This window comes from Stegostoma tigrinum, chromosome 23, assembly GCF_030684315.1.
Source record: "Stegostoma tigrinum isolate sSteTig4 chromosome 23, sSteTig4.hap1, whole genome shotgun sequence".
Classification (NCBI taxonomy): Eukaryota; Metazoa; Chordata; class Chondrichthyes; order Orectolobiformes; family Stegostomatidae; genus Stegostoma; species Stegostoma tigrinum.
Genome location: NC_081376.1, coordinates 11,420,058 through 11,432,754, shown reverse-complemented (window position 1 = coordinate 11,432,754; position 12,697 = coordinate 11,420,058). Strand labels below are relative to the sequence as shown.

The window sequence follows — 12,697 nt, the reverse complement described above, 5'->3', positions numbered from 1 at the left end:
TGGTGTTTTCTACATAATCTTCTCTATGAGAGGTTAGCAGTGGAAATTAAAGAATTATTTAAAACATGCTTGGAACATCCACTGTTCTATTATTTATTTCAAATTATTGGATTAGTTGAACATGGTAAAAAGTGGAATAAAATTTCATTGTCAAAAATGTACTAAATAGCATGTGGAATTTTGCACACAGGATGGACAGCTGATTGAATGCGGCTGCTGTTATGGAGAATTTGCCTTTGAGGAGTTGACGCAGTGCAGTGATGGTCACCTCTTCTGTAAAGAATGCCTCATAAAATACGCACAAGAGGCTGTGTTTGGAGCTGGCAAGGTAGTCTCAATTTAAAATATGTCACCTTTAATAAACTGAAGACGTGTGCCCTTTAAGATTTAAGGGTGTACCTAGAATAAGAAGAGCTGGATTCTGTTGTCATGCACCTTTTTTGACATTGCTCAGAGTTTCATAACATCAGTTGTCCCATGTTTGGCAGTAAATTGCATACCAAAGGATTGAATGGATTTTGCTGTTTCTTTGTTTATTCTGTGCTAACGTTGTCACCATTGATTTCTTGTTTGTATGATTGGCAAGTTGAAAGTGGTGTTTACCAGAAGAAGCCAGGTTGGTTCTGGATTTTCAGTTGACCAAGTGACCCTATGCCAATTAAATTAGCACCTAGTCTCACAAGAAAGAAATGGGTTTTGGATGAGTATTATGCACATAGAGTCATCATGCAGAAGGGAAGTTAAGATAATTGATTAAAAATTACAAAGTTGGTATTTGAAATGCTAGAATGTCTGAGAAATGGTGCCTTCATCCCTCCCATGCAGTACAAGAAGGAAAAGACGACAAGCTAAAACTCGTGATCGCTAACCAACACATGAAATGTTCCTTTGTGTAGTATTTTGTGTAAATAAAAGTTAGTAAAAGCTTAAATTGCCAGATGACATTCATTATCAATAAACATTTGGTCCAGATACTAAATGGGGTCCGTGGAAGCATATTCCAGGATAATGATGTAACTTGATGAAGCAAATAAATTTCACGCAAACAAGTGGAGGAACAATATGATGTCTACCAGAATAGCTCTCTTACTTGTAATGCCAAGACCAAACCAAATTGAGAATCTGAGATGGGAGTTGATATGAAGGGTGAGGGATAATCTGGGAAAAACTATTTTTAAGGGATAAAAACAGTAGATGCTGGGAAAAGCTCAGCAGGACTGGCAGCATCTGTGAAGAAAAAAGTCAGAGTTAATGTTTCGGGTCCAGTGACCCTTCCGCAGAACATTCTGAGAAAGGGTCACCAAACCCAAAATGTTAACTCTGATTTTTCACAGATGCTGCCAGATGTGTTAAGCTTTTCCAGCATCTTCTGTTTCTGTTCCTGATTTACAGCATCTGTAGTTCTTTTGGTTTTTATTTTTAAGGGGTAATGGACAACCGAGAGTGAAATACTAAAGTCTAGGCTTAACGTATCAGGGAATAGTTTACTGGTTTGTTTTATGGATTTTTCTGAAATACAAAATTCTACTCAATGAAATAATTGAAGAAAGCAACATGCAAACAAACCTAGAAGCATATGAATTTGGAGCAGAAATAGGTCCTATTGGCTCTTGAAGTATGTTCCTCCATTCAAATAAGAATATGGCTGAACTAATTGAGCCTTCCCTCCACATTCCTAAATAACCTTGGTGACTTTTGACTACTTTGTTACTCAAGATCTACCACTGCCTTCAAAAAAGAATTGACAATGATTCTGCTGTCTGGGCTGAGTGTTCCCAAAGACTTGACCATCTGTGAGAAAAATATCATCTCTGCCTTAAATAGCCTTTAAATTTAGTTTTAAATCTTAAATGATCATTAAATTTAATCATATACTTAACATTTGTTTGCTATCAGCTCTGTGTCTGATGTCAAGTTAATACAAATTTTCGTACCCAAAAATATTTGGTAATTCATGTTTGGTGGCGAAACAGTTGTCTTTTTTTTTCAATGTATCATTGCATCTGGTTGACTCTTATTTTCAGTCTCAGTTGTGTTGCATGGACAGTTGCTGTAGCTGCACGTTCCTCAATGGTGAATTGGAAAAGGTACTGCCAGAGAACATACTATGCAAATACTATGAACGTCAAGCTGAAGAGGCAGTCGCTACAGCCTGTGCTGATGAGCTTGTACGGTTGGTATCCAATACACAGTCTTCTGCACTTCTTAATTAAACAAATGTAGACCAATGTTGAACCAGCATGCAGCTTATTACATGTGGTTATGTGGGTCTGATATGGCATAATGGGAATGTTCCTACCTATGGGCTAGAAAGTCAGTTTCAGATCCCACCTGCCACAGAGGGGATACTAAAACATGTTTAAACAGATTAATTTTACTGTAATTTATTAGTTACAGTTGAGTTCTTTCCTGGGATTGATGGTTTGTAACTAAGTCAGAAGTCATGCAACACCAGGTTATAAACCCAACGTGTTTATCTGAAACCTCAAGCTTTCAGAGCGTAGCCCCTTTGTCAGGTGAACTGAGAGAGAAGCACACAGTCACAATTAATGGGCAGAGGGAGATCAACAGATCATGCAAACGGTGTGAATGGAGTGTTGAATAATAAGTCTCCGCGGGTGATCAAAAGTGTCAGACAGTGTGAGTAAAGTATCAACATCTGAATAACAAGTGAAGGGATGGCCTATAATCTGATTAAATGAGACAAAGAGTTAATTACAAAAAGGTGGTGCTGGAGATAAACCAAATAACTGGAATAACATGATGGGTATACGAATTGCTGAGGGTCCCACCAAAGTAATAAGTAATTCAAAACTGTACAAACGAAGGCAGAGAAATGATAACAATTTATCGAGGTGATGGTAGCAAGACAGGACAGTAGGGAAGATCTGACAGGTATGGAGCGGTGTGATGGGGTCACATGTAGCGTGACATGAACGCAAGATGATGGTTAAGGAGAGATAGTAGGAACTACCGATGCTGGAGAATTTGAGATAACAAGGTGTGAGGCTAGATGAACATAGCGGGCCAAGCATCATCAGAGCAGCAGGAAAGCTTGATGTTTCGGGTCAGGACCCTTCTTCAGAAATGGCGGAGGGGAAGGGGATTCTGAAATAAATAGGGAGACAGGAGGAGGCGGATAGAAGATGGATAAAGGAGAAGATAGGGTGAGAGGAGATAGACTGATCAAATAGGTGGGGTTAGAGCCAGTGAAGGTGAATGTAGGTGGCGATTTGGCGGGGAGGGGGATAGGTCTGTCCACGGAGGATGGACAGGTCAGGGGTGGGGTTATGAGGTTAGTGGGTGAGGATGGGACTGGGGCTTGAGGTGGGAGGAATGTTTAGGGAGGTGGGGACTAGCTGGTCTGGTTTTGGCATATGGTCGGGGGAGGGGAGATTTTGAAGCTTGTGAATTCCACGTCGATACCCTTGCGCTGCAGAGTTCCCAAGCGAAATATGAGATCCTGTTCCTGCATCTTTCGGGTAGTGTCATTGTGGCAATGCAGGAGGCCCAGGATGGACATGCCGTCTGAGGAGTGAGGGCGGGGGAATTGAAATGGTTCGTGAGTGAGAGGTGTAGTTGTTTGTTGCGAACAGAGCGTAGGTGTTTTGCAAAGCGGTCCCTAAGCCTCTGTTTGGTTTCCCCGATGTAGAGGAGGCCACAACGGGAACAGCGGATACAGTATATAACATTGACACTTGCAGGTGAACATCTGTTGATTTGAAAAGTCTTCCTAGGGCCTGGGATCGTGGTGAGGTGGGCGGTATAGGGGAAGGTGTAGCATTTGCTTCGGTTGCAGGGAAAAGTGCGGGGGGTGGTGGGACTGGAGGGGAGTGTGGAGCAGACAAGGGAGTCACGGACAGAGTGGTCCCTCCGGAAAGTACATAAGACTGTCTTCATGTGTACAGAACTTGGCTATCAGTTTCTCCTGAGATGCTGCTTGGCCTGCTGTGTTCATCCAGCTCCACACTTTGTTATCTCAGCTTCTGTTTGGTGATTGTGGTGTTGTGTATCTTTGGGTAAGTGTCCTTCAAGGACACTTACCCAACGATTGGAGGCCAATTGTCTTTGACCCCGGAAGTGTTCCCTGACTGGGAGAGAACCTTCCTGTCTGGTGATTGTTACACGGTGTCCATTCGGCCATTGCATTAGTGTCTGCACGGTCTGGCTGATATACCATGCCTCAGGGCATCCTTGCCTGCACCGTGTAAATTATGATCTCTCTACCTTAATTAGTTTATACAGTTTTGAATTACATATTGCTTTGGTTGGAGACTCGGCATGCAACATTTGTACCTATCGTGTTATTCCAGTCATTTAGTTTGTCTCCAGCATCACCTTATTTTTAATTTTTCAGTAAATTTTTTCTCTGCCTCATTTAACTGGATTATAGGTCATCCCTTTGCTTGTTATACAGCTGTTAATACTTTACTTCGACAGTCTAACACCGTGGTGTTGTGTATCTTCGGGTAAGCGAAGATGCTCCACTCATACAATTTGTATGATCTTTTAATGTCTGTGCCCGTAAATTCTGAGTTCTGTGTGCTGCTTTCTCGTTTGGCCTGACAAAGGGGCTGTGCTCTGAAAGCTTGTGATTTCAAATAAACCTGTTGGAGTGTAGCCTGGGGTCGTGTTACTTCTGATTTTGTACACCACAGTCCTATACTGGCACCTCCACAACACAGTATACAACGATGTTGAGCAGTTGTTAGATGTGGAAATGGAGTTATCTGAACAATCAGATGGTAGGATTTGCAGATGCTGGAGCCAGAGATAACACAATGTGGAGCTGGAGGAAGACAGCAGGCCGGGCAATGTCAGAAGTGCAGGAAAGTTGACATTTTAGGTTGGGACCCTTCCTCAGAAATGAGGAGGGTGAAGGGTGCTCAGAAATAAATAATAGAGGAGGGGTGGGATTGGGAAAGGGAAATGGGATAGTGATAGGTGGGTGCAGGTAGGGAATGTTGGGGATTGGTCAGTGAGGTGGGAGGAGTGGATAGGTGGGCAGGTTGGGTCAGGTCAAGAGGCGGCGATCAGAGGTAGAGTTGGTCATGGGTTGGCAGGGAGTGGGGAGATTTTAAAACTGGTAATATCCATGTTTAGACCATCGGGCTGTAGGCTCCCAAGACAGAATGAGGTCTGCTCTTCCAGTTTGCGGGTAGTGTCATTGTGACACAAGAGGCGGCCCAGGGTGGACAAGTCACCCGAGGAGTGGCAGTGGGAGTTAAAATGGTTCGTGACCAGAAGGTGTTGTCGTTTGTCGCAAACAGTGTGCAGATGCTCTACAAAACAGTCTCTGGGCCTCCCTTTGGTCTCACTGATGTAAAAGAGGCTACCTCAGGTGCAGCGGATACAGTAGACCAAGTTGACAAATGTGCAGGTGAACCCCTGTCTAATGTGGAAGGTTTGTTTTGTGCCTTGAGTGGAGATGAGGGGAAAGTGTAGGGACAGGTGTAGTACTTCCTGCGGTTGCAGAGAAAGGTGGTGGGGTAGTGGGGAGTGTGAAATGGATGAGGGAGTCGCAGAGACAGCGGTCCCAATGAAAGGCAGATAGGGGTGGGGAGGGTAATATATCTTTGGGCATGGGGTCAGTTTGTAGGTGGTGGACAATGATACATTGGATATGGAGGTAGGTGGGGTGATATGTGAGGACAAGAGGAATCTGTCTATTTTTGTTGGGGTGAGGGGTTGTGAGGGCAGAGGTGCGGGAAGCGCAAGATATGCGGTGGAGGGCCCTTTTGTAGGGACCGCTCCTCGCTCTACGCTCCCCACTAACCCCGCCACCCCCAGCACCTTTCCCTGAAATCACAGGAGGTGCTATCCCTGCCCCTACACTTCCCCCTCACCTCCATTCAAGGCACAAAACAAACCTTCCACATTAGACAGGGGCTCACCTGCATGCCCATCAACTTAATCTACTGTACCCATGCTCCCGATGTGGCCTCTATCCATTGGTGAGACCAAATGGAGGCCCTGAGTCTGTTTTGTCGAGCATCTGTTTGCTGTTCGCGACAAACAACGACATCTTCTGGTCGCGAAACGTTTTAACCCCCTGTCCCTCCCCCGGTGACATGCCCATCCTGGGTACTCTTCTAGTTTGACTATGACTTTGCTGCAAGCTAGAGGAGCAGCACCTCATATTCCGCCTTAGGAGCCTACAATCCGATGGCCTAAAAGCCGATTTTACCAGTTTCAAAATCTCCCCACCCCGCCTCATCCCACGACCAACCCCCTCACCCCTGCCTCCTTGACCTGACACAACCCGTCCATCATCTCTCCCAGGTATCCACCCTTCCCATCCCACTGACCAATCCCCACCCGCAGTCACCTATCACCATCCCACCTGTCTTCCCCAGCCCCACCCCTCCTCTATTTAATACTTTCTGAGCTCCCTTCCCGTCCCCATTTCTGAAGAAGGATCCTGACCCAAAATGTCAACTTTCCTGCTCCTCTGATGTTTCCTGGCCTGCTGTGATCCTCCAGCTCCATGCTGTGTTATCTACGAACGCTAACATTGTTCAGGTAATGTCAGGAACAGTGTTGCTCCAATCTCAGGGACTTCAGAACCGACTTATTGCCAATTCTTCAAGTATAGTCAGTATTGTTATGAAGGAAATGCAAAGGCCAGTTTGTGTAGAGCAGTGTCCCACAAACAGTTATGTGATAATGAAAAGGTGATCTATTTTTAATGCTGCTTGTGAGTTGAATGTTGGCCAGGGCATCTTGGGTAACTCACTGATCTTGAAATTTTTTGCTTTCATCCGCAATAATACATGGGGTCTCAAATTAATGCTTATCCTAAAGATGTCTTCACAACTGCAAAGCATAGCCCCTTTGTTAGGTGAAGTGAGAGAGAAGCACACAAAACACTGAATTCAATGATGGAATGGGATTGCAACCTTATTTTTATATCCTAGTCTCTGGAATATTGGTTTTGCCAAAGAATCATCTTTCATATACGCTGACTTAATAATAGTGATTTGACTTAAATATTTGTTTTTAAAGTGCTTTGAAATATGTAGTTGCTGTACAAAGTGCATTATTTCAATTTTATCTTATATAGAAATAAGAAATCTTGGTGCAGCTATGTTTAAATTTGGTGACGCAACATGTGGAGTGCTGTAGAAGGTCTCCACTATGGGGGTTCAACAAAAATTCTCTAGATTAATTGCTGGAATGGAGAGCTCCCTCTCCCGTGAGAGGAGACCAAATGAAATGGACCTGCATTTTCCAGAGTTAGAACAAGAAGCGATGATGTTTTTCAAACTTATAAGTCTCTCGAGGGTTTGATGCTGAGAAGTTGGTTTTCTGGCAGTGGAGTCCAGGATTGGGGGAAATTCACTCAATGTTGTGGACCTTGGCAATTGTTTATCCCAGTTGTGAATGTTTAGTGCGTGACTTTATTAACAGTTTTGATCAGTAGGTTTTTTTTTGACTCGTAGGGAATGAGGGGATAGCAGCAATGGAAAAGTAGAGTTGAAGTACAAGATCAGCTTGGATCTTAATTGAATGGCAGTGCAGACTCCAGGGACTTTTATTCTTCCAATGATTTCTGAGAGAATGAACTTCTTAGTAATCAAATTTTAATATCCTAACTTTTTTTGTTTTTGCAAAGTTCTCATTTCTACACCTGCCATGATGTGTTGATGCGCCAGTGGGCTGGGATACTGTGAGTAGGAAATCTAAGTGAAACCCTGCTGTCAATCCCTATTGCAAGGTGCAGTTGTTTCAGTGTCTTGCTCCACCTGGTGGCCTGAGTCAGAGCCACCAAAGCTGTCCCACTAAAATGAGCAAAGTTGTCGCAAAATGCTGTTGACGTGAACTTGAGCGCTCAGTCACAGGTGACTGGTTTGCATTTATTTAGAATTCGATAATTTACTGATGCTTTAATGCAGCAATATGGATTTTGCACATTCTCTCCATGTCTGTGTGGGTTTCCTCCAGATGCTCCAGTTTCCTCCCACAGTCCAAAGGTGTGCAGTCTAGGTGGATTGGCTGCGGTAAATTTCCCATAGTGTTCAGGGATGTGTAGATTAGGTGGGTTATATCGGGATGGGTCTGGGTGGAGTGCTCTGAGGGTTGATATGGGCTTGTTGGGCCAAAGGGCCTGTTTCCACACTGTAGGGAATCAATGATTCAATGGATTCATGATCAACTTGTTACTGATATTATCAGTAAGTCAGCATCCATCTTATCAGATACGCTTGTCAGTGGCGTGATTAATAATGAAGCTGTCTTGTTATATTGCCACAGTCTTTGCTTAAATGATTGGAAGAGCCCAAATTCCAAATGAAGTAGTGACAAAAAATTTATTATTTGGATCAAACTGAAATATGTGAAATGTATTTGCCTATCTTGATTTCTGTGGCCACTGACCCTTACAGGGTGCCATTTCCGTGGGTATAGAAATTTTTACATTGTCTTGCTCATATTCCATTAATTACATCAGGGCCTGAATAATAATTGTCAGTGGCCTATTGAATCATATAGGGCATTGCAGCTAACATAGGTATTTTTAGAAGTATAAATACATGAAGGATATCGAAACAGAAGTTTATACTCCTGAGTAGATGAAGAGCAGGCCAATCTGGAATACTGGCTTCCTTCAGTTTTTAACATTCTGAACAATGTTAGCTTGATCTTGCCTCAGCAGATTTCCAGGCATCCCAACAGTATTTAATGGGACTTCTTCAGTATTTAAATGTAACCTCTGCTATGCGTGTTCTTAATCAGTCAGGCATGATAGAACCAGTTTCATTGTCCTAACTGCTGTCCTGTTTTTGAGATCAAAACAACAATAAATCATGAATTGAATTTGGGATGGATATGGCTTCATGTTGTTTAGGATATTTTCTTTGCACACTAGATAATTATGCTATATGAAGGGAATTTGCTAGCACTGCATGACTGAAATTGCTGTTTATTTGGATCTTTGTTTGTTTCAGATGTCCATTCTGCAACTTTCCAGCACTACTGGACAAAGATATTAATATGTTCAGTTGCCCCAATCCTCGCTGTCGAAAGGTAAGAATCTGCTTTCTGTACTTCTTTTACAAACTCTTCCTGTTGAGAACTTGTCTCCAAGGAATTTGGTTGCTTCAGGTGTTTTGAGAATCTGACTTACAGTCACTTATTGCTAGGAGCCAAGCAGCCTATTTGTGTTCATATAGAGTAAATCTTCAACGAAGTTTCAAGTGCAAAGGTTGTATTAGATGTTGGAAGTCACTAGTACCATCCAACAGATGTAATGATGAAAAATAGTAACTGAGCTCTAATTGCTTTTATACTTGGGCAAGGATTGTCCTACTGTTGCTGTAGATTTTGATGCCAAACCTGGGAGAAATGTGTAAATACTAGCTTTCTCCTTTTGCTTCTGATATACCGCATCATGACTATCAGCTTTGATTAAAACGGTTATGGATCAATACTGCCAAATCACCAATTATTGTACTTACTGTGACTATACTATTTTCCATAATTAGAGCTTTCTTCAAATTAAAGCCAGAAAGAAAAACATGCTTTTATGGTAACTTCTTAAGTGCATTTTGTGCTTTAATTGCAGAGGTTGCCATTTTTCCAAATAAATGATCTATTGTATGCAATTAATCTCCAACAAAGCTCATTAAATGTCGTACAAATAAATGTATGCAATTGAATATCTTTTAGACTGCAATAGATAGACTTTTGACTAAAAAAGTCTATCAGACGATGATGGAATGGACAGCTGAGACCGCAATCCAGTCAGCCTTGATTTTATTGAGTTTGAGGAGCCAAATGGCCTGCTGTTTCGAATTGACATGTTTTGGTAAGGTGTTTGTAAAACTAAATCTATAGAAGAGAGTGAGCATTTCAGAAACTGAAAAAGGGATGTGGCATCTCATTGCTTTGAAACAGTTTTGGAAACTAACAAAACTGTAGTTGGATATTTTGTATGAAAATTAAAACCAGCGTCTGTGCTGGTTTATCAAAGTGTTGTTGGGAAGCTAGGGTAGGTCAAGGTAGAAGTGAAATAGATTTCCTTCGGCAAATGGTTTGGAATGATGTGCAAAAAGCATGGCAGTACTCAAGATGGGAATTTAGCATCTTTGGTTTAATTATATAACTGTACAGGTTACCCCCTTGATAGCTTGGTGTCTTTCAATTTTATTTCGAAAACATGAATTTGGATAGCAACTGCACACTGACTAAAGTCTGATATAACCAGAAAGCAGGTTGCCTGAAGCAGAATGGAACTTTAGTTATAGTAATCTTGCAATTCTAGGAATACATTTCTTTCCAATTCATAATTTGTGTTGGATTTATTTCCTGCTTTCACCGAGAAAATTGCAATGGTAATACAAATTTTATAGTTGAATTAGGTCATTAATGGTGCAAGTAATGTTTTTGAGGCTGACAACAGACGCTATCACTTCTTAGTTGTTTAAAGTTTGACAAAGTGAACAAGCCAGGTTTCGGTGAGATCTGTTTGTGTATATTTTTTACTGTTGCTTTGTATTTTTTTCCCCCAAATCCTCCTCCATGTAGGGAGGCACTTTGTGTCCTACTTGTGGTAAAGGAAATATGGCTGTTGCTCAGCAACACTCTGATTCTCTTTCCCATCCAGAAAATCCAACAAGTATGTAGAAAATATGGAGCTCAACAGGTGTGAGGAACAGCTGACATTCTGCAGCATGTAAAAATACTGGATTAAGAGTTCTGAGAAGTGAAAGCTCAGTGCATGAGATACTGTTATGGCTTCCTCATTTGGGTGGAGGCACTCTTTTTGGAACTGATCTGCAAGACTTACTTTAAACTGCGAGTTTAGACCCCCCCGGAAAGCAAGGGCTCTGTTGTCTTTTGTATTTGTGGTCCAAAAATCTTAATAGGACTTCCACTAGATGGTGCTGTAGGACTGTGCAATGAAATGAAGTTCCAGACTTGAGAAATCCATCAAGCTGTATAGAGGTAGTAGGATAGAGGGGTTGTGAACAAGATTAATAATAGAGAAATTGTTTGCATTCTGTGTAAACGTACTCATTGTCAGTTTTTACTAGAAATGATATACTTGCACCTTTACAAAATAGATGACCATTTCTGAAGAAATGATCAAGTTTTTAATGTGTAATAGCACTGCTAAATGTAGATGTTACATGGCGATTGTGTAAGAAGTGAGAAGAAGCCAACAAGATTGTTTTACATCAGGCTATACTGTTGAGTGCAATAAGGGGTCATGCTTTCAATTTTTACATGTTTAAACTTCGCTTTTAGCTGTCAGCAGAGATACTGCACGTACCACTCCAAGATATAGTGAACTGTCAGTCTCACAGCTAGTTGTTCGATCAAATTGTTGGATCACACTTTAAGGAAAGTTGGAAAGTTGAAGTTCTACTTTCTCTGGACAGTATCAGACGAAGGGAAGTCTCTATTTTATAGAAAAGGCTATTGAGGATATTCAGATAAAGTTTGGAATGCAAATCCTGTGATTCCATACTATTTAATTACACCCTTGAGCAAAATTTTAAAAAGTAGAATATCAAAATGGTGAGCAGTTGCAAAGCCTTGTGCTGCACAGGGATCTGGGTGTCTCATGCTTAAATCACAAAGTGTTAGAATGTACATACAGCAAGTATTCAGGAAAGCGAATAGAATGTAACAAGGAGAATTGAGGTCCATTGCTCAATGTGCTGGAAGCAGAGTCTGTCTGAATATTTTTAAGTCAGACAGAAGTGGGTAGATTGTTATTAAGCAAGATATTGAAATATTTTGGTGTAGACAGGAGTCAGATTAGCAATGGTAGAGTAGGCTCAAGTGGCTGAAGGGCTGCTGCTATTTCTAATCCATGTATTTGTGTATAAATTAGTGTAGAAGAGTATTTTGAATTTGGCGTTTCACTATGACCCTCTCCACTCTGAAGAAATGTCCAGGTGCGAATAGGACAAATTTGGCATTGAATATGGATATACATTTTTTTGTGATAGAGCTGTGTTTTGATATCTTTTATGTTGAATGAACTGTAAAGAAAGATTTAAAGGCCTCCTATAGATGGTAGAGGTAATCAATCTAATAAGGGAGAAAAAGTCACTGATAGATCGTGGCCTACTTCCAAACATCTAATTTATAAAGCAGTATCCATGGAAACCATTCAAGGCAAGTTATGCTGACCTAGTTAAACGTGCCAAGTACAATTGTGAGCTTGGAATCTGTGGAATGAGAGTATGAAGTGTAAATTGATGCAGCCTTTATTTTAATACTGGAAAAAAAGTTATTTGCTGTTCTTCAAGGAATGTATTTATAAGGATGTTACAGGGCAATTTCTTTCACCTCAGTTCTCATGGGATGTAAGGAAATTCTGGAGTTGGCACAGTGTGATCAAAAGTCTTAAACTGAGTTAATACTTTGCAGGCATTCTTATTTTTCAAAATTGCTAAATGAGTTTGGAGTGCTGCTTTTAGAATCTGAGGCATGCCAGTTGTATTATGAGCATATGTTTCTAGTCAGCGTACTGGTTAGGATGTTTGGCATTAAATGCATTCTGGTTTTGCTTGAATCCACCTATTATGCACTTAAAGAAATGTCAGCTTTTTTGAAAGCAGTAGAGAAAGTAGTGATGAAACTTTGTTGTTTTTTTAATTGGCACCAAGCTTGTAAAAATTAGCCCCCACATGCTACACTATTGAAGCTAAGGATCTGTTTTGTTTTAAAATATAAAACTCTTCCT

General features: G+C 41.3%; 1 protein-coding gene across 1 annotated transcript in view; it reads left to right on the top strand.

Annotated features, from left to right (window-relative positions):
* Positions 1-12,697, top strand: part of rnf216 (ring finger protein 216) — a 191,603-nt gene that overhangs the window by 70,745 nt on the left and 108,161 nt on the right. The window contains exons 11-13 of the mRNA XM_048552721.2: positions 191-328; positions 2,025-2,173; positions 8,946-9,024. Of these exons, the coding sequence (XP_048408678.1) occupies positions 191-328; positions 2,025-2,173; positions 8,946-9,024 (366 nt within the window). The remainder of the gene's footprint in view (positions 1-190; positions 329-2,024; positions 2,174-8,945; positions 9,025-12,697) is intronic.